Source organism: Scyliorhinus canicula, chromosome 20, assembly GCF_902713615.1.
Source record: "Scyliorhinus canicula chromosome 20, sScyCan1.1, whole genome shotgun sequence".
NCBI lineage: Eukaryota > Metazoa > Chordata > Chondrichthyes > Carcharhiniformes > Scyliorhinidae > Scyliorhinus > Scyliorhinus canicula.
In genome coordinates this window covers 19629220-19651287 of record NC_052165.1, presented here as the reverse complement: position 1 = coordinate 19651287, position 22068 = coordinate 19629220, and the positions used below count along the sequence as shown (strand labels likewise).

The following is a 22068-nucleotide window of genomic DNA, read 5'->3' as shown; positions in this document are numbered from 1 at the left end:
ACCAACAATTCTACGGACACGTGCTTGTAGGATTAGAATAGCGGTTTTAATATACTTACAACAGAGCCAGCCTGTTAGCCGTTGAACTTTCGGTGAACTGGCCGGCTGACCCTGTGGCACTGATCTTTATACAGCAGCTCCCGGGGGAGGAGTCCTGGGCGGAGCCAAGGGAGAAGCCCCGTACAACTCTCAAGCATTCCCAGAGCTACTCCCCCTGGAGGTCAGATAGTGCAACTGCACTTACAATATGCATATACAGGTTATAATCCGGTGTGAATCACATTCACCACAAACCAATAGTCCCTTTCACAGGTCTGGCTACTGCCTGCAGTCTTTTAAACAGGGGTGACTTCCATAGGTCTGGCTGGAGGTCCCTTAAATTGCCTGTCAGAGAGAGCGTGTTTGAAAACTGCCTCATGCTTGGATCTTTTACAGAACTGAGGACAAAATGGAGCTCTTCATATGACCCACTTTTCTTCCAGAAGGTTCTGAATTGCTGCATCAATCGCAAGCAAGAACAGGAGAAGGCCCCAGAATTTCAGACACATTAAACTGACCATACGGGCTGTTCCACAGATCATAAAGCGGATCAGCCTCACAAGCAGCTTGTTGGGGGGGGGGGGGGGGGGGGGGGATCAGTTCAAACCCCAAAAGTCTGATTTTAAAACTAGCCAACAGGATAGCCTTTAAAAGGATGCAAGGATTAGACAAGGGGTGTTTTCAGTTTGACCAAATTGACCAAGGTCTACAGTTTAAAATGAAACTGCAATGTTGCAGGGACCGAATTTGTAAAGAGAAACATGAAACAGACAAATATTTAACAAGTTCCTTATAATATCTACCAAAAGAAGTTCAATTGCACTTACAGATTGAATCAACCTATTCATGAGGGATAGTGAAAGTATTGACATATTGTTAAGAAGTTTGAATAAAATAAAAACATTTAAGTATTGGATAAAATAAAGATAAAGATGCTTGTATAAAATAAAGTTTAAGAATTGGATGAGAGGTTAGCAGCAACATTAATAGATATTTACTTCAGTGAAGTGGAGAAAAATAGAGTATAGAAGATATGTGTTCAAAGTGGGGACGTAAGAATGCATGTCACACTTACATGCTAAAATCATGACTTCGAAGGTGAGTTGTTTCGATTAGATGAAATCAAAAGGCAAAAGTGATATATAATAATATATGTATTGCTGGAGATGCAGCTGATGAGCAGCTAAGACCATAGCCGTGTCCAGCAGGAAGCAAATCAAGCCTCAAAGACTACCCTTGTCGGAAGAAAGGCATAACAAATTTAAAGGTGCAATTTGTGGTAATTATTTTCTGGGTTTGGCTCTTGGGGAGCAGTTTCGCTTGCAGGAGTCATGCAACTAGGGAGGAAGGCTTAGTCAAGTTAAACCATATGTATTGCTTTGGGACAAGGGACACACTGAGTTTATTAACGTAGATAGATGTGGAATGGGGTTAATTCCAGGAATCTGTGTGAGTGGGTGTGTAGCCATTATTGTAGGTAAGTGCATCTTTGTTTTGTATTGTAGCCTTTCTTGTGTGTTTTCATAATTTAATAAACATTCCTTTATTTGAATAATCACATTTCCTCACTGGTTTGCATATCTTTCCTCACAATATGCAAATTGCAAAATAAACAATTAAGAACAGGCATTCCAAGTTGCCCTTCTGCATTTTGGGATACCCTCACATCTAACATCACTAGTCTCCAAGCCACAACATAGACCTCAGGCTGATCTCTCTGACCCCTGCTGCTGTTCTTCTGTCAGGCTGCTCCTCATGGCTTCTGTCTCTGCTTTCCAGCCTGTCAAAGACACCCCTCCTTTCACCTGAGTGGCCCATTGGGACTGACCAATTCCCTGCCAGGCACACGCCCTGCTGGTGGAGGCCCCACTACATAAAGAAGGGTACAGTTTCAAAGGGGTGCAGGAATGAAGGGCTATGCACAAATTGTTGAAGATGGCAGTGAAGATTGAGAAAGTATTTGAAAACTACTGAGTTCCTGGGTTTTATGGATAGATTACCACAACAAGGAAGTTATGACAAAACACTGTTTCAGCCTCATCTGGGGTATCAAGTCCAATTCTAAGAATTGGGTGTTGGAAAGCCTGTGAAGGTGCAGAAAGGTTTCCAAGAATGAAGGACTTCAGTGACATGGATAGACTGGAGAAGCTGGGACTTTTCCTGTAAGAGAGAAGTTTGAGAGGAAATTTGATTGAGAAGTTCAAAATCATGAGAGGTCTGGGCATAGTAAATAAGGAAAAGCAGTTTTCACTGGTAGAACGTTTAAGAACAAGAGCACACCATTTTAAGAAGTAATGGGATATGAGGTAGAACCTTTTATGCAGCGAGTGGTTAGGATCTGGAATATATTAGCTGAGAGTGCGGTGGAGGCAGATTCAATTCTGGGTTTAAAAATGGAATTGGTTGAACATCTGAAGATAAAAAAAGAGGAGGGAAAAAAAGGGCAGGGGAGTGTGGCTAGCAGAGTTGCTCTTGCAGAGGGCCACATGGACACAATGGGCTGATTGGCTTCCTGTGCTGGAACAAATCTATGATTTTGTGAGTCTATTCTTGCTCTGCTTCAAAATGTTGAATGTAAAATTTATGATTGGATTAATTGAGTGTTGCCCAATAAGGTAACTACCAGTCACATGCCGTGAGTTGGTTATTGAGATGCAGCATATTGTATTTCTAATTAGTAATACAAAATAAGTAATAGATACCATCTCAATACAATTTTGCACTTTATTGTGCATTTGTTGGAAAAATGGTAAGATCAAAAGCGGAGTGTGAGTGGATTTTGATGTGCTTTATAAGTGCTTTGTTTTCTTGGTTATTAAAAGGTAGTAGATATTTGTTAATAAATGTACTCTTTTGAAATACATTTTACTGGTATTGTATACATGCAAGTAAAGTGTTTTACTTTATAATATAATTAGCATGGTTAAGTAAAACGATGCTGTCCTTGCTATCCCAGTGGCAACTCAACAATTTGTATTAGGCAACAAATTGATCTCAAACTTCAGTAATTTACTTTACCAGTAGATGGTGCTATTTAATCACTCCTTGCAAAATGGTTTATACAAATGTACTGTGGTTGAGTGGACAATAAACGACAATGCAACACAAGGGCCAGGATTCTCCCAGCCCCCGTGCTGCAATCGCTCCCGGCGCGGGGGCGGAGAATGCGGCGTCGGACCCACGACGCTTTTGCGAAGAATCGCCAAGAGCAGCGCCCGCGGGGTCAACGCTACGCCAGTTGGGGGTCGTTGAAAGAGGCCCCCGCACCGTTGCTCCCGAGTTCCCGCCGGCATGGTTCTCAAAGAACAAAGAACAAAGAAAAGTACAGCACAGGAACAGGCCCTTCCGCCCTCCAAGCCTGCGCTGACCATACTGCCTGTCTAAACTAAAATCTTCTACACTTACGGGGTCCGTATCCCTCTATTCCCATCCTATTCATGTATTTGTCAAGATGCCCCTTAAACGTCACTATCGTCCCTGCTTCCACCACCTCCTCCGGCAGCAGGTTCCAGGCACCCACTACCCTCTATGTAAAAAAACCTGCCTCATACATCTCCTCTAAACCTTGCCCCTCACACCTTGAACCCATGCCCCCTAGTAATTGACCCCTCTACCCTGGGAAAAAGTCTCTGACTATCCACTCTGTCTATGCCCCTCATAATTTGGTAGATCTCTATCAGGTCGCCCCTTAATTTCCTTCGTTCCAGTGAGAACAAACCGAGTTTATTCAACCTCTCCTCATAGCTAATGCCCTCCATACAAGGCAACATCCTGGTAAATCTATTCTGCACCCTCTCTAAAGCCTCCACATCCTTCTGGTAGTGTGGCAACCAGAATTGAACACTATACTCCAAGTGTGGCCTAACTAAGGATCTGTACAGCTAATTCTTATACTCAATGCCCCGGCCAATGAAGGCAAGCATGCCGTGTGCCTTCTTGACTACCTTCTCCACCTATGTTGTCCCTTTCAGTGACCTGTGGACCTGTACACCAAGATCTCTCTGACTGTCAATACCCTCAAGGGTTCTACCATTCACTGTATATTCCCGACCCATGCTAGACCTTCCAAAATGCATTACCTCACATTTGTCCGGATTAAACTCCATCTGCTATCTCTCCGCCCAAGTCTCCAAACAACCCAAATCCTGCTGTATCCTCGGACAGTCCTCATCGCTATCCGCAATTCCACCAATCTTTGTGTGGTCCGCAAACTTACTAATTAGACCAGTTACATTTTCCTCCAAATCATTGATATACACTACGAACAGCAAAGATCCCAGCACTGATCCCTAGTCCCAGCACTCCAATTAGAAAAGCACCCTTCCATTCCTACTCTCTGCATTCTATGACCTAGCCAGTTCTGTGTTCATCTTGCCAGCTCACCTCTGATCCCGTGTGACTTCACCTTTTGTACTAGTCTGCCATGAGGGATCTTGTCAAAGACCTTACTGAAGTCCAAATGGACAACATCCACTGCCCTACCTGCATCAATCATCTTTGTGACCTACCACTGACGTAAGGCTCACCGGCCTGTAGTTCCCTGGATTATCCTTGCTACCCTTCTTAAACAAAGGAACAACATTGGCTATTCTCCAGTCCTCCAGGATATCACCTGAAGACAGTGAAGATCCAAAGATTTCGGTCAAGGCCTCAGCAATTTCTTCTCTTGCCTCCTTCAGTATTCTGGGATAGATCCCATCAGGCCCTGGGGACTTATCCACCTTAATATTTTTCAATACGCCCAACACCACGTCTTTTTGGATCTCAATGTGACCCAGGCTATCTACACACCCTTCTCCAGACTCAAAATCCACCAATTCCTTCCCTTTGGTGAATAATGATGCAAAGTATTCATTTCGTACCTCGCCCATTTCCGCTGGCTCCACACATAGATTCCCTCCCCTGTCCTTCCGTGGGCCAACCCTTTCCCTGGCCACTCTCTTGCTTTTTATGCACGTATAGAAAGCCTTGGGATTTCCTTAACCCTATTTGCCAATGACTTTTCGTGACCCCTTTTAGCCCTCCTGACTCCTTGCTTAAGTTCCTTCCTACTTTCCTTCTATTCCACACAGGCTCTATCTGGTTCCCAGCCTCCTAGCCCTGACAAATGCCTCCTTTTTCTTTTTGACGGGGCCTACAATATCCCTCGTTATCCAAGGATCGCAAAATTTGCCATACTTATCCTTCTTCCTCACAGGAACATGCCGGTCCTGAATTCCATTCAACTGATATTTGAAAGTCTCCCACATGTCAGATGTTGATTTACCCTCAAACATCTTCTCCCAATCTATGTTCTTCAGTTCCCACCTAATATTGTTATAATTAGCCTTCCCCCAATTTAGCACATTCACCCGAGGACCACTTTTATCCTTATCCACCAGCACTTTAAAACTTACTGAATTGTGGTCACTGTTCCCGAAATGCTCCCTGACTGAAACTTCTACCACCTGGCCAGGCTCATTCCCCAATACCAGGTTCTGTACAGCCCTTTCCCTAGTTGGACTATCTACATATTGTTTTAAGAAGCCCTCCTGGATGCTCCTTACAAACTCTGCCCCATCCAAGCCCCTAGCACTAAGTGAGTCCCAGTCAATATTGGGGAATATCACAACAACCCTGTTGCTTTTACTCCTTTCCAAAATTTGTCTACCTATCTGCTCCTCTATCTCCCGCTGGCTGTTGGGAGGCCTGTAGTTAACCCCCAACATTGTGACTGCACCCTTCTTATTCCTGATCTCTACCCATATAACCTTGCTGCCCTCTAAGGTGTCCTCCCGCAGTACAGCTGCGATATTTTGCCTGACCAGTAGTGCAACTTGTCCACCCCTTTTCCCTCCCCTTTTCCCTCCCCTTCCATCCAGCCTGAAACATCTAAATCCTGGAATATTTAGCTGCCAATCCTGTCCTTCCCTCAACCAGGTCTCTGTAATGGCAACAACATCATAGTTCCAAGTACCAATCCTAAATTCATTTGCCCTACCTGTTATACTTCTTGGATTAAAACATATGCACTTCAGGCCACCAGTCCCGCTGTTTTCAGCAACATCTCCATGTCTGCTCTTCCTCAGAGCCATAGTGGCCTTATTTCCGAGTTGCAGTTAGGGAGGAAGGCTTAGTAGAGGACAGTAGAAACCAAGACTATTTTTGATGGGACCTGAATGAGCACACCTGCCCCTGCCTGCCCTTTATTAGGAAGGCTTGTTTAACCAGCTTCAATTACCTCACTGGCTTCCCAATATGTCTGTATGGATAGATGGATTCAGTGGTTTAAGATAGCATTCAGATCCCATGTAAGTATGGGACCCTTACTTACATTTATTAATGAGGATCCTTCTAGAATCTAATGGGATTTTCATATGCTATCTAATTCAGCACTGTTAAAATTATTGATCAGCAGTAATGGAGTGGGAACTGGAACCACTTAATTTTAATTCCACTTTTCTTGCCTATCAGTTAATCTGTACTTAATCTGGACTCACTCTTTTAAATATAACAGATTCAGTCACTTTGTAGTACAGACCTTGCATATTGCTGAAAAGAGATTATTGTAGCCAATATTGCACCAATCGGGACAAATGCCAGAATGCCAAATTTTTAATGATCACACCAATTTATACTACATGAGAAAAGGGTGCTGATTGTGTGGCAAGTCAATTGATTGGCTGATGCATTGCGATTGAGAAAGAAATGGGTCCCAGCTTGGGTCACTGTCTGCAGAGTCTACACGTTCTCCTGTGTCTGTGTGGGTTTCCTCCGGGTGCTCCAGTTTCCTCCTGAAAGACGTGCTTGTTAGGTGGATTGGACATTCTGAGTTCTCCCTCAGTGTACCCAAACAGGCACAGTAGTGTGGCAACCAGGGAATTTTCACAGTAACTTCATTGCAGTGTTAATGTAAGCCTATTTGTGCACTAATAAAGCAAAAGCAATGGGAAACTTCAAGGTCCCCAAGCTCCCAGCTAATTCAAAAAAAGGTGTAAGGCTTGAACATATTCATTTGGTCCCTGTGTATGAATGTATGTCACAAAAGAGAAAATGCTGGAAAATCTCAGCAAGTCTGGCAGCATCTGTAAGGAGAGAAAAGAGCTAATATTTCGAGTCCGATGACTCATTGTCAAAGCTAACAGACAGAGAAAGTGGGAAATATTTATACTGTGGAGTGACAATGAAAGATGAGTCATAACCACAGAAACCCAGAGAAACTGGGTGCTCATGGCCACAGAAACCAAGGGGAAAGAGTGTTAATGGCAGTCCCCAGAGAAGACAAAAGATGTGAAAGATCAAACAGCAGGGAAACTAACATCAGAGGTTGAACTGTAGGTGTGGGGGGAGGGAAAGGGGGAAGCAAAGAGGAGAAAGGAAGGTCTCTGGCCTGAACATCGAATTCAACAACTTCAGATGATCAACCCCACCTCGATCCATTTGTTTACATTTCATTTTAACAGTCTTTTACCATTTCTTTCTTTCTTAATATACATTTAATTTTCTCCCCCAATCTTATCCACCTTTCCTGCACCATTCTCCTCTTTGCTTCCCCCTTCCCCTCCCCCCACAGTTCATCCTCTGATGTTAGTTTCCCTGCTGTGGAGATGCCGGCGTTGGACTGGGGTGAGCACAGTACGAAGTCTTGCAACACCAGGTTAAAGTCCAACATGTTTGTTTCAAACGATAGCTTTCGGAGCACTGTTCTTTCCTCAGGTGAATCCTTAGATTCACTTAAATTGGTTGTTGGTGCAGCTATTAGCACACTCCAGATTGTTGACCAAGTTTTGACCAATCAGAGAATCACGTCGAATGGGAGATGTTTTGTTTTGGGTATTGCAAGCATAGGCTGATGGAGTACCATGTGTACTCTGCCTATTGTGAACAGCTGAAGGATCATGCTGTTGATTCAATCAGCCTAACACTACAGCCTCCATAACTGACATCACACCAACATTCAGACAGTCTACCTGACACACAATTGAGCAATGTCATGTGTGAATTTCAGTGCCAATGTAATGCCAGATACGTAGGCAGAATTTATGACTGGGCGGCTATAGTTTGTAGAATGTCCGGTTATTTGTTGACTGCCCTTTTACATTCTTGTTCTGATTGTATAGCGTTATAGCAGAAGAAACATTTACTGATAGAAACACACTGTTTGCTGTGCAATTGCACAGTGTGCATTATTTGCACACCCACTACTAATGCAACAGCTGAGGGCTGAATTTCACTGTGCAGGAGTATGTGGGTGGAGTGTTAAAACTGGTGAAATTGACAGCAGGTTGGGAAGCTGGTTCCAAGCTGCCAGCTTCGGCATTTCAACATATTAGTATGACTGTGTGTAACTCTCTTGGAAAAAGTGGATTGTCAATTAACATATGTTAATCCCTCAATTAGAGGGATCGTGATACAGAATTTTGACTTCAACATAGGACCCATACGTTTCCTGGATTTCTCGAAACTTGCCAGTAAAAGCAAAATGAGTAGACAATGCCAACTGAGGTGCTTGAATCAATCTCAGGGAAATATGCCAATACATACTCAGTATTCACAGCTGCTATCTTACCTGCTGGTGGGAAAGAGTTTGTTCACAATACATTTGATAAGAGGTCTTCATACACTGTGGAGAATATTTTCTACACCTTGAAGTTTACTTTCTTCATTTTTGGAGATTTGCTCTATCAGGGTCGGTGCTGCTTATGCCGTATTAGATTGAAACTCGGATGAGGACGAAGATGACCAGCAAGAGTACCAATAACTGTATCCTGCTGTTCATAGGCTTCTGCCACAGACTTATCCAGGATCTCCCAGTTGGCCACACATAAATGTGTCAGGCAGTTCACTGATGGCTTGTTTGCCACGACCTGGTATCAGCTTTGCCTGTGATGAAACTAGTCAGAATGAGCAAATGCTCAGGGTTGCAAACGTGGCTGCTTTATACAGGTGCAGGGCAGCATTGATTATGCACACGGCAGAACAACCAGGAGTATTTACCAACTGCATGGCTTCCACTCCATTGGCATGCAACCACAAAAAGATGTAGTTTCGCACAAAATTTCTCGGCTGCTGCCATGGTGCAGAGTACACATGCAACCCAGGTCTCTTCATGCCTGGGAGAAGAAATAAGGGCTGGATTGAACAGGGCATCAGGTTCTCTGAAACCCCTCCCCCCACCGGCAAAAAGTTGGAAGCAAGGCTGTATCTTCACCAGTGGCTTATTGTGCAGGCATTTAATTCTTGGAGAAGGGGTTAATTGGATGAAAATTGGACCACCACTCCCATCTGGGCAAGATGTCCCTCCTCAAAGAGCTGCCAGAAAACCAAATGCCGCAAGTGGTAGCCTCTGCTGGGAACACAACTATCCCCGAACACGAAGATGGAGTCAGAGTGAAAGGTAAGTTGGGGTGGGGGTGCAACACCCGCGGTATAACGGGGGACTACTGTATCACTGGGATACGGCTGGCTGGCTTGGCAAGAAGGCCAGGGTTGGAAAGGGGAACGAACATAGGAGGGAGTGGTTGGGGTGGGCGGTGGGACCTGGGTTGGGGGGGGGTTCGCTACATTTGAGTTAATGAGGAGGGTTGAGTGGTCCCATGCCATTGTGAATGTCGCTGCTATCCAGAAGTGAAAAGCATCAGAACAAATATTTTGGCCAAATATTTACAAGGAGTTCTCATGATTGGTTGCCATAATTTTGATAGAAACACGGTTATGTGGTTTAGCTAGGGGTCTCTGTTAATTTCTTGTCAAAGTTTTAACTGCTGAAGGAAAAACCCCCAACATAGTTCCCAACATTTTGCTCATTCTCTGATTTTCACTCCTCCAGCAGGTAACTTAAGGACTTCATCCTGCTCTTCGGAAATTTAACCATCAGCGAGAGAGGCCCACGCCAAGTGTTCAGATTGGCATCTTTTACTGAGTGGGCTCATGCTGGACAAGATAGGGTTACCAGGATAACTCGAATGGGGAGAAAACTGATGGGAGAGAATGTAGAAGTGTATATTTAAACACTTAATAAATAAGAAACTTTAATCACATTTATTCAAAACTAGAACATTTTATTGGCCTTGAATTTTCTTGTCACCTTCAGTACAAATGCTATCACTCCTAGGGCATTGCTGTAGGCGGGATCTGGACAACATTCAGACTTGGGCCGACAATTGGCAAGCAATATTCGTCCCACATAAATGCCATACAATGACCAACTCCAACAAGAGAGTATCTAACTATCTCCCTATGGCATTCAATGGGATTACCATCGCTGAATCCCTGAAAATCCCTGAAATCCTGGGGCTACCATTTAGCAGAAACTGAATCGGAACAGCCACACAAATACTGTGGCTACAAGACCAGGCCTCAGGCTAGGAATTCTTTGGCAAGTAACTTACTTTCTGACTCCCCAAAGTCCGTCCACCATTTACAAAGCACAAGTTAAGAGTCTAATGGAATGTCCTGAAGCTGCCTGGATGAGTGCCACTCCAACAATACTCAAACAGCTCCAAATTATCCAGAGCAAAGCAGCCCGCTTGATTGGTACCTCATCCACCACCTTAAACATTCACTCCCTTCCCCACTGATCGACAATGACAGCAGCGGGCACCATCTACAAGATGCACTGCAACAGCTCAGAAATTCCAAACATGTAACCTTCACCACTTTGAAGGACAAGGGCAGTAGATGAATGGGAACATCACCACCCCACTACCTGCAAGTTCCCCTCCAAGTCACTGATTGGAACTATATCGCCACGCCTTTACTATCATTGGTCAAAATTATGGAACTCCTCTCTGAACAGCATTGTACCTACACCACATGAACTGTAGTCGTTCAAGAAATCTGTTCACTAGACACTTTTAAAGGGAAATTAGGGCTGGCCAATTAATGCTGTCCTAGTCTGTGATGTCCACATCCAATGGACAAATCTATATATAACAAATTACAATAAATGGCATGAAATAGATATTTCCTTTATGTTTTCAGCTCCACAGAGTTCTCTTACACAGCTGTACTAAGTAGACAGATTTCCCTGGGTTTGCAAGTCCGAGAAACTTCCTTTATAATGTTTGATCACTAACACCTGCACTTTATTTACCATGGCACTGTCATCTCTTTCTATTATTTTCTTGGTGCCTTATTTCCCTCATCCCCAACCCAAACTCAGGTCCACTTCAGACACTGGATATTGCCACCAAACATCCAATTTTATATCACCATGGTGGAATAAGGGTTTCATCATCAGTGAGTCCAGGCCAGGAGAATTAGACATCAGGCAGAAAACAGAATTCTATCAAATGCAACCTATTTGGAAAATAAAGATAGTTTCAGGGATGTATATTTGTATTGGTAAACATTAGAATTAAGGTATAGTTTTGAGTGGGTTTAATTTAATGTTTCTGTACCTGGAAGGGTAAAACCTATAGTTAGAATTAATGCTGGACAAAGGTGTTTGTATGTGTGAGGGTTCATTAAGATCCAACTGTGTTTATATTGTGCTTGGAGAGGGCCTGGATTTGTTTATTGTCTTATGTACTGAGGTACAGTGAAAAGTATTTTCCTGGGTGCAGCTCAAACAGATCATTTAGTATATGAAAAGAAAAGAAAATATGTAATAGGGCAACACAAGTTACACAATGTAAATACCTTGACACTGGCATCGGGTGAGGCATACAGGACTGTAGTATTAATCAGCTCAGTCCATAAGAGGGTCGTTTAAGAGTCTGGTAACAACCGGGAAGAAGCTGTTTTTGAATCTGTTTGTGCGTTTTATCAGACTTCTGTATCTCCTGGCCAATGGAAGGAGTTGGAAGACTCGGTAAGACGGGTGGGAGGGGTGTTTGATTATGCTGCCCGCTTTCCCAAGACAGTGGGAGATGTAGATAGAATCAATGGATAAGAAGCGGGTTCATGTGATGGACTGGGCGGTGTTCACGACTCTCTGAAGTTTCTTGCGGTCTTGTGCCGAGCCATACCAGGCTGTGATACAATCAGATAGGATGCTTTCTAGCGTGCACCTATAAAACTTTGTAAGAGTCAGTGTAGACATGCCGAATTTCCTTAGTTTCCTGAGGAAGAATAGGCGCTGTTGTGCTTTCTTGGTGGTATTATCGACGTGGGTGGACTAGGACAGATTTTTGGTGATGTGCACCCTGAGGAATTTGAAGTGGTCAACCATCTCCACCTCGGCCTTGTTGATGCAGACAAGGGTGTGTACAGTACTTTACTTCCTGAAGTCAATGACCAGCTCTTTAGTTTTGCTGGCATTGAGGGAGAGATAATTGTTGTTACACTACTCCACTAGGTTCTCTATGTCCCTCTTGTATTCTGACTCATGTTGTTCAAGATCCGACTGACTATGGTCGTGTCGTCAGCAATTTGTCGATGGAGTTGGATCCAAATTTTGCCACGCAATCGTGTGTGTATAGGGAGTATAGTAGGGGGCTAGTACGCAGCCTTGCGGGGCCGCGGTATTGAGAATGATTGTGGAGGAGGTGTTATTGTTTATTTTTACTGATTATAGTCTATGGGTCAGAAAGTTGTGGATCCAGTTGCAGAGTGAGGGGCCAAGTCCTAGGTTTTAGAGCTTTGATATGAACTTGGCTGTGATTATAGAGTTGAAGGCGGAGATGTATTCAATAAATAGGAGTCTGATGTAGGAGTCCTTGTTGTCGGGATGTTCCAGGGATGAGTGTAGGGCCAGAGAGATGGCATCTGTTGTGGACGGGTTGTGGCGGTATGCAAATTACAGTGGATCCAGGCATCCTGGGAGTATGGAGTTGATGTGTTTTATGACCAACCTCTTGAAGCACTTCATTACAATCGATGCCAAGGCCACCGGACGGTAGACATTGAGGCACGTTGCCTGGCTCTTCTTTGGCACCGGTATGATGGTGGTCTTCTTGAAGTAGGTGGGGACCTCGGAAAGGAATAAGGACAGGGGCTATGCATGAAGAATAAATAGACCAGCCATGGTTCCTTCGCAACTGTGATCTTGTAAGGTAGAGAAGCTTTTCAGCTTTAGTTTAGCTAATTTGATTGCAGGTGATGATAGGTCGTGAGAGAGAAGGCAGCTCTCACAGCTCTTCTATTAGCAGTTGATTGAGAGGCTAAAGAGGGAATATCTCTCTCAGCTTTGTTATAAGAAAGGCCATGCCATGGAGTAGTGGTTAAGAAAACAAGTGCAGCGATCTGAAGAGCAGTTAGTTACAGAAACTAGAGAAATTAAGAGAAGTGTCCAACAAGTCTGGAGTGAACTGAACAGAGACCAAGGTATTATTCAGAAGAATTCAAGGAAATGTAAACAAAGTGTTCTAAGTTAAAGAGACAATTTGCAGTAGATTTAAAGTGGGAAGCAATCTTCAAAGGTAAAACAAACATCTGGTATAATTTTTAGACAGCTTGCGCATCAAGTGTGAAAGCAATTGTGAGCAGTTTGCACAGCAGTTGAGACAAATAAATCCTAAAGGGGATGGTGTAAAATCGTGGACTGGATTCGCTGTTAAAAGTGGCGTGGAAGCTTTGATTATAATTATCATTTGGAAACAATGGTCTGTATTTCGGAATGCAAACCGCTAAGGGAAAGCATCATTATCAGAGAAGATTTTAGAGCATGTTTTTGGGAGTGGAATTTTGAAACCATCATGTGACAATCACATGGGGGATTTTGAGGAGACATCCACAAACATTAATTGGGATTGATGGTGGAGAGTGTATTTGCCCACAGTCATCTGGTATGCGTAAAGGAACTTTTTGTGTTCATGAAACCACTGTATCTTAAAATGTACTTTGTAATCTGTGGTCATCCGAAAACACGTATGTAATTGTTAAGGTAAGGGGGGAATAAAAGAGTATTGTATTATAAACCAACTTTTCATGTTTAGTAAATGTTTTTTGTTCATTGTTGTCAAAACTACTTAGTGGTCCTGTAACTCTGCTCCTCCATGTTTAAAAAAAAATGAACAAGTTATGAGCCAGGGTGAAATTCTGGGATCTTCCCATTCAATTATAACATCATCTGGAATCGTAACACACCCTTGTTAACATGTGTGTCCGACAGCTGTGTCTTTTCAAGGATGTCATTGGACATATCTTTTAACTTCATCATAAAGATTTACAAAGTTGCTTTGTCTTTAGCAGTTAAAGTGACAACAGCCCTCAACTGTTACAGCTACCCATTCTTCCAGATTTCCACAATAAATCTGTGTAACATTAAGCTGGTGCTGTCAGGGTATGTGACAAATGACAAATTTGACATCTTTCAAATAATGATCAAATTTCTTTGTGTGCATATTTTCCCAAGCAGCAGACATACAGAGCCAGTGATTTTTACATTATATAGGGTTCAGGGTGCTACAATGACTTGCATATAGGAAAGGGTTCTTTGCCTGGATGTTCAGCTACCCTGTGATCAAGACTTGTTACTGAATGGAGGATTTTAATTTTTTTCCATAGGATGTGGCATCGTTGGCTAGGTTAGTATTTATTATCAACCCCCAATTGCCCTGAAGAAGGTGGTCGTGTGCTGCCTTCTTAAACTGCTGCAGTCGATGTGTTGTAGGAATAATGACAGTGCTGTTAAGGAGTTCCAGGGTTTGATTCCAGCGACAGTGAAGAAACAGTGATTATAGTTCCAAGCCAGGATGGTGTGTGGCTTTGAGGTGAACTTGCAGGTGACGGTGTTCCCATGCACCTGCTGCCTTTGTATCCAAAGCAGATGTTGGAGTACGTCTTCATCAATTGATAAGACTCTAGTGGTACACATTAGCCAGACCTCCTATTATTCAGGACATTAGTGAATTTGTTGTGTTTTTACAACAATTGGCAATAGTTTTGTGGTCATCACTGGATTTTTTAATTCCAGATTTTTATTGAACTTGTATTTCACCACATGCCATGGTGGGTCCCCAGAGCATTACCCTGGGTCTCTGGATTACTAGTTCACTGATAATACCGCTATGCCACTGCCTTCCCTGCTGTTATTGAAATAATCCAATCTGACACTTAAAGCCTATGCATTTTTAAAACATCAAAGCTTTCTGACAGCTTTACGAGCATCATGAACTCCAGTTAGTATATATAATGTCATACTGGGCAGAACCCTATTGCAGGAGTGCTGGTGCCAAACGTGTGCTGCATCTTCTCTGGACAGCTCACTGAACCACAAGCCACCCAGTCAGGTGTGGTGAGACCGTAAGTGGGCCTTCCCCCAGAATCAAGACCCTGCAGTAGGGGGGGAAGTTTTGCCTCTGACAGCTGCTGGCCAATCAGAGGTTGGCAGCTCTGTGCTCAGCAGTGCCACCCCAGTGCTGAGGCTGCCACCAAAAAAAAGACCGCGAAGTGACACAGGAAAGTAATGTGGAGGGTGTGGTGGTTTAGTGGGGTGAGTGTCATGGGGAGGGGGGACATGGAGGCCGGAATCCAGGACAGGGCAGTGGTTTTCAGTGAACTCCACTCCACCCCAACCCCCCCCCCCCCCCCCCCGGTTTCCCACCCCCCCCGTCCCACTCCCCCCTCCCGATGACCAATGCCTCGATCAGACACTTTGAAGGACCACAAGTGCTCCCCGCACCATGAGATGACAATCTGCCGCACATTGTGCACGCTGCATGGTGATAGGTCTGCCTGCAACTGGGTTAATCCTAGTGCTGACAGGATGAGGCCACTGACCACTTAATGCCCTCAATTGGCAGCAGGGTGGGCCACGACGTGCGGGAACCTGGCGTGCCAGCTGCGTGCTGTGTTCAGCGTCGCCACACTTAGCTGGGATCCGTGAAGCTGGCCCGGGGGGGCTTCTGCTAGGGCTGGGGGGATTGGTGGGGGGTCGCCAGGTGGTGGGCTGTGGTCGCAGTTGGCGAGTTGGTTTTGCACTCGACCACGCCATGTTGAACGGCACGATCGGTGCAGGTTGTCAGCCATGTGCATGCACGCCCCGGGGCCCGGCCATTCGCTGGCCGATTTCAGCGCGATCCGCAATTCAGTCGGCACTGATGCTAGCCCCTCACCGGTTTCGGAATCGGTGAGGGTTTCACGCCGATTTTTCAGTCGTGAAAGTCCACACATGCTCCGTTGGTGCTGGCACAGCCTCAGGAACGGAGAATCCAGCCCCTGATTTTAAACATAAAAGCATTGAGAATTGTGGTAACAGACTTGAATTTTCTTGACTTTTTCAAGACGTATTTCCGCTCATTTTCAACAAAGTTATGCTAGTGCTGTGGCAGAAAGTCCAAGGAAATTCCAGGGCCATTGTGATTTGTTCCAGAGAAATTCTTCCTTGCAGTATAGTTTATTTGTTCCCATGGCATGCATAACACAGTATGTACAAGTTATATCTATCAACTTATTTACTATATACTCAGCAATATTTATTTGTGTTAGTACTGTGTTTTATCTTCAAATGCTTAAAGAGGAAGATAAATCTGTGGGAGTATTTTTTTATGGCTGATTCATGGCTCCCAGCAAAAAATGAGTGCATTCTAATAACGTTTAGTCACATTGCCTATGATTCTTTTTGTTCAAATGGAAGATGATCGGGTATGCATTCATGGTGGGTTCTGAGTGAGTGTTCCTCCCCAGTGGGAGCACATGGTAAGTGTCCCTTTTATTTTATTTTATTTGTTTTCTTTTTATGGAAGAAAATTATTCTCACACCTTAAATTTATTTGCCTTTTTCTTGAATTGTTAATCTCTATTTCATAATAGAATTTCAAACTGTGGGCCACTGTCACAGTCAGTTGCAGGAAGTACTGAGGAATTGTTACTTAACAGGTAATTGGGGCAGGAAAAAGGAATTATCACAGCCTGTTAGGGGAATGTTCAAGGGTGAGTGGGGGTTGGAAAGTCCCAGAAATTGACAATTGATGGACCAGGATTCTGACATAATCTTGCTCTTCTCTGGCATTGTAAGAAGTCTTACAACACCAGGTTAAAGTCCAACAGGTTTGTTTCAAACACGAGCTTCGGAGCACGGCTCCTTCTTCAGGTGAATGGAGCCTTTCCATTCACCTGAAGAAGGAGCCGTGCTCCGAAGCTCGTGTTTGAAACAAACCTGTTGGACTTTAACCTGGTGTTGTAAGACTTCTTACTGTGCTCACCCCAGTCCAACGCCGGCATCTCCACATCATTCTCTGGCATTCACTAGGGTGGTTTTGAAGGTGAGTGAGGAACCTATTCTATTGAATTAGCAATTAATAGTTGGTGAGGCTGTTAAGGAGACAATTATGAAGTGCTTCCACACTGAATCCTGGATTTCCCAGCTTTTGAACCTGTTCCCCAACCTGTCAACAATTCACGCGGGTCAGAGGCAAGTGTATAATGCGAAAAACCTTTCCTGTGAAACTAACAAGCTGTGAAGGCTTTGATCAGCTCCATTGAAGAACACTAACCATGGCCAATGACAGACTGTTGTTCAAAGCACTTTCTCAGAAACTGCAATCCGTGCTTGACGGGTGATTGTTCCCTTATTGAAAAATACTTATCTTCAGTGGCACTACCCTGCGGTCAGCCTTCAGCAGGGGTTGGCAACAACTCATGTAGCACTACCTTCCAGCTCTTCTGTGGGTCAAGAGCAGAGGCCACACCACTGCAACTGCTTCAGCAGCAGGAGAAACATCAGAAGCAGTACGAGCTGCCTTCTCCTCGTATTCCCCCACAGGGCAGATGGGATGATCATCGAGATCCAACTAGAAGGAGACAAGATCCCTCAACACATGTCCTACAGGTAAGGAACAGTTCTGTCAAAAAGGCTGAGCATCAGTGTCTCAAAAGACTCAAGTCCTCACGGCATGTTGCTGCTGACACCAATACCTTCTTGGAACAAGATCTCCTCTCCAGTGAACCAGGTAGACAAGAATTACAATGGCCAACAAGATGCTTGTCACTGGACAACCAATTTCATCTCATCCCTGACCTCATCTCATCCCAGTGTGCTATTTTCCTCAAGGATCGAAAGCAGAGAGATGTGAGTGCTCATAATAACTTGTGTGCAGGGGAGCGAAGGACATCATTTGTGGAGGATGACTGTGAGTAATAGATGCGAGAGGACAATAGAATGAGGGTGAGTGTTGTCATAACATGCACTCATACACATCATGAGGTAAAGACAGACAGTGATAGACACCCAGGTTAGCCAATCAACACACAGGACAGAACACAACCAATCACTAGACAGAACACTAGAGGGGACTTCCCACTATAAAACACACGAGGCATCAGCACTCCGCATCTTTCTACTGGTGACAACTGTAGTGACAGTCAGGGTGTATATATTAGTTAGTGCCTTCCACATGTGGCTCAGGGCTAGCCTGGTCTAGTTAGGTAGAGTTAGTATACTTAGATTAGTAGAGTAACAACCCAGAGCAAGCTGTGTGCCTTGTTCCAGAAGTTCAATAAATCTTATTGAAGCAACGTCTAAGTTTGGTGTCTGCTTTACAGTCTTACTGCATCCAGTTGCAGTCCGTGTTACCCCAGGGTCAATTACACGACAGGTGTCATGTCGGCTAGCTTGATGGGTATGTGAGTTAGATACAGAGAGAATAATTAAGTGCAACTTCAAGTGTTGACCTGTGGCTGAAAGCAGGGCATAATAATATGGGGCCTGTCGTGAAAGTGTGATGCTATTCACTTGTTGTGTCTCCCTAAGGTTCTAGATCCTCTTTGTGCACTGTCTGCAGGTGGTAGAGGAGCACTGTTACTGCTGGCTTCCTCGGCCACTTCCATCCATGCTTGCTTAGTTGGAGGGTTTGTCTTCTTCCTTCTGACTAGAAAAGATAACCTCACTGAAATTCCTCAAATCTTTCAGCAATACCTCCAGATAGGAATGAGAGACCTGGGTGGTAGCCTGAAAAGTCCAATGGCTGGCAAGCTTCTCTGATACTTGCCGTTGTCCCTTTAATTAAAAATTCTTACTTCGACAGAATGGTGTAACATGCCTCTCTCCCTCCCTGACTGGTTGGTGAAGCTGGAGTTGGAATTTTGATTGTGTTACTCTGGTAAAGAATAATTGTCAAGTTCCAAACCCATAAATGGGTGGTAAGATTCTGCCCATGTTTTCAAGTCAGATTTAGTACCACTTTACACTAAAAATCTTGGAAACATGTTAAAGGATGTGATGCAGATTTCCCAACTTAAATACATTTTCTATGATTAAAGGCCTCAGAACAAGCAAACATTATTCTGCTGATGTTTAGCATTGAATTGCTGTTGGAATTTTTTGACAATCCTAGAATTAGCATCTCCAGGGCAGGGAGCATGACCTAAATATCAAATCCACAGCGATATTAACAAAGTAATCAACATGTATGTGTGTTAAAGTATGCAAATAGCTATACAAAAACATGAAAATTACATTTCTATAAGCATATCATCTTGTACTTTTTCATTAATTCAATTCTTTATATATTATTTGTGTCATTTTCAAAGCTGTAACTTCTTGCAATTTGGTTAATAGGGGAATTTTATTTTCGGAATGGGTGAAAAGGCAACAGATAATTGACAAAATAAAGATTACTAGTTCGTCAGAAGAGGTCCCCTGTTTACAGTGTACATTTTCTGTGTGAACACTGACACAATGTAATTGGTTAGATGAGTTCTGATGCTGAGCGTAATCACTAGGCTGGTTATTGTTGGGAGCAGATGGATAGGTCCACTCTGCAGTGTCCGCATGAGCTCTACTCACAGATGATCCCAGTAATTTTATCAGCTTAGTTCTTTTTTTACATTGAGTTTTCAATTTCAGTGACTGTTATAGAAGGTGCAAGGAATGATTATCTTTGGATCAAACCTACAGTTATGGAAACAAGCTGTTAACATTAGCTGCTGCCACGGAAAACCATAGTTGGGAAAACACAAATTTCATTTGCATTGAAGCTACCAATAATACAAGATAGGATTTAGCAGCGAGCTGAGCTTTATGTATATCTTTACATTTGTGCCGACTTGTGGATTATACTACTGTTGCTTCCAATAATGATTTTTTCTGACATGAGCACGGGGACTGACTCTGTTAAGGTTCATCCACCTAATGGAATGCGATTTAATACCTTTCAGGTAAGTGCAATCATCAAGTTACATCATGTTGCAATTTTAATTAAACATCTCCACAGGAATAGTTAAAACATTAGAAAATTTATGATATCACATCTTCTGTAGAGTACTATCTATTTTAATTCAGTACATTTTTTAATTTATTGTGGAATGAAGCTTTTCACTGGTATGAAACAAGTGATTTAGCTTTATACCTATTCATGTTGAAAGATCTATATTTTTAAAAGAATAATTGTTGCATGAAAAACTTGCCTTCATGAATGTACAATAGTGGAAGGGAAATTGGTCAGTACAGATACAGTAATGTAAACCATTAACATTTAAAAATACATTTTTCTTGAAGCCAGCCATAAAATAAATAGTGCATCTTTAGAAATTGCTTTTGACTTTGCAGAATAATTACATTGCATCACTTCTGTTGCCCATGTTGTGAATTTTGCTTCATGCTTTATAGTTGGATGGTAAGATAGGCAGAAATAATTTGACTGCTATAATATTTACAGAAAATGCAATATAATCCTAGATACCTAGGGTATGGAGTGTGCTGGTTAATTTCACAGAACGTGTCTGCTTCCTTTCAATGAATCATGCCTTTTGAATAGTGCTTTCAGGAATTTTTTGTTTTATGGAGAATTGTTATCATTTTGAAAATATGTATCATTTAATTAGCTATCTTTGCTAAACTGCATATATAACAACCATTTTGGGTTTTGAATCATAGAGAGCATTTGATCAAAGCAATTAAATTTGAACTTTACTATAAGAGATAATGCCATAGTCACATATGGAATAATATACAAGCTAGATTCAAAATGTTGATTGACACTTTCAGGAATGTTACTATTTTTGCATTAAAAAAACAAATAGCGTAAGATATATATTATTATGGCACTTATAATAATTTAAAATCTCAGCATTTGGACAGTTAATACATATCTGGTTAATTTAAAAAAATGAAATTGGATTAAAGACGCTATGAAAATGTTTCTTATTCGATTGCAGTAAAATATATTCTCAGTTTGTAAAAAGTGCTGAATCCTGTACATTTAATACATAGGGGTCTATGTGAAATGAAGAATTTGAAAATTTAGGCATGACACCTGAGGGATAATTTCTGTGCTAGCACCTAATATTTAGCTGTAATGTGTCAGATCCAAATCACCTTGCCACATTGAATCATTCATTGACAGACTAGGTTCAGTTTTGTTTTTTTGTTTGTTCTTCTGTCAATCCGCTTGAAGATCATTTTGACTGTCTACAGCTGAAACTACTCTGTCACATCATAATGAAAGAATACTTTACCACCAAAGCAACTAATAGTCAATGTGTGGAAAATTGTTAATAAAAACTGTTTCAGGAACTACATGAAAAAATAAGGTCGATATTTATCTACTAACTGCATTTTAAAAATACCTACTTCTCAGAAATACATGCATTTTCCAATTAACATTATATTTCTTCTCTTTTTTGGATCTTCCACATTTCTATAGACCATTCCATATCTAAACGAGTGGATAGATTGCATGTTCTAAAATTTCTCTTGATATCTCTCTGTAACTGATATAAAGAAAGAGAGTATTATTTTTAATATTGTTGGGGATTATTGTGTTATTCTGTGAAGCAGGCTTATGGCAGTATGTGTATCTGTGTGTGAACATAATTTAAATAAACAGGGGAACGGGTGAGGGTTGAGGACATCAAAAGATTCTGGGCGCCATTCCCCGCTGCCCACGACGGGTCGGAGAATAGCGGGAGGGCCTTTCCGACAGTTTTCACGCCCTCCCGCTATTCTCCCCCCCCCCCCCCCAACGGCCGCCCCACGACACGAATCACTGCTCGCCGTTTTTTACGGCGAACAGCGATTCTCCCCAGTCCGATGGGCCGAGTTCCCAGGCCTTTACGGCCGTTTTCACGAACGCAATCACACCTGCTCTCACCGTTTGTGAAAACGGCCGCAAAGTGCCGTCCCGGACAACCATGGCACCGATCGCGGGCAGCGGGTCCGATACC

At 42.9% G+C, this 22068-nt stretch overlaps 1 protein-coding gene across 8 annotated transcripts in view; it reads left to right on the top strand.

Annotated features, from left to right (window-relative positions):
- ppfia2 (PTPRF interacting protein alpha 2) overlaps positions 1–22068 on the top strand; it is a 511344-nt gene that overhangs the window by 78276 nt on the left and 411000 nt on the right. The window contains exon 1 of one of the 8 annotated variants that reach the window (XM_038781077.1): positions 20040–20061. The exons of the other annotated variants lie outside the window; for them this stretch is intronic. Coding sequence (XP_038637005.1) covers positions 20041–20061 — 21 coding nt within the window. The 5' untranslated portion in view covers position 20040. Of the gene's footprint in view, positions 1–20039; positions 20062–22068 lie in introns of those variants that run through there. 8 annotated transcript variants of the gene reach the window in all.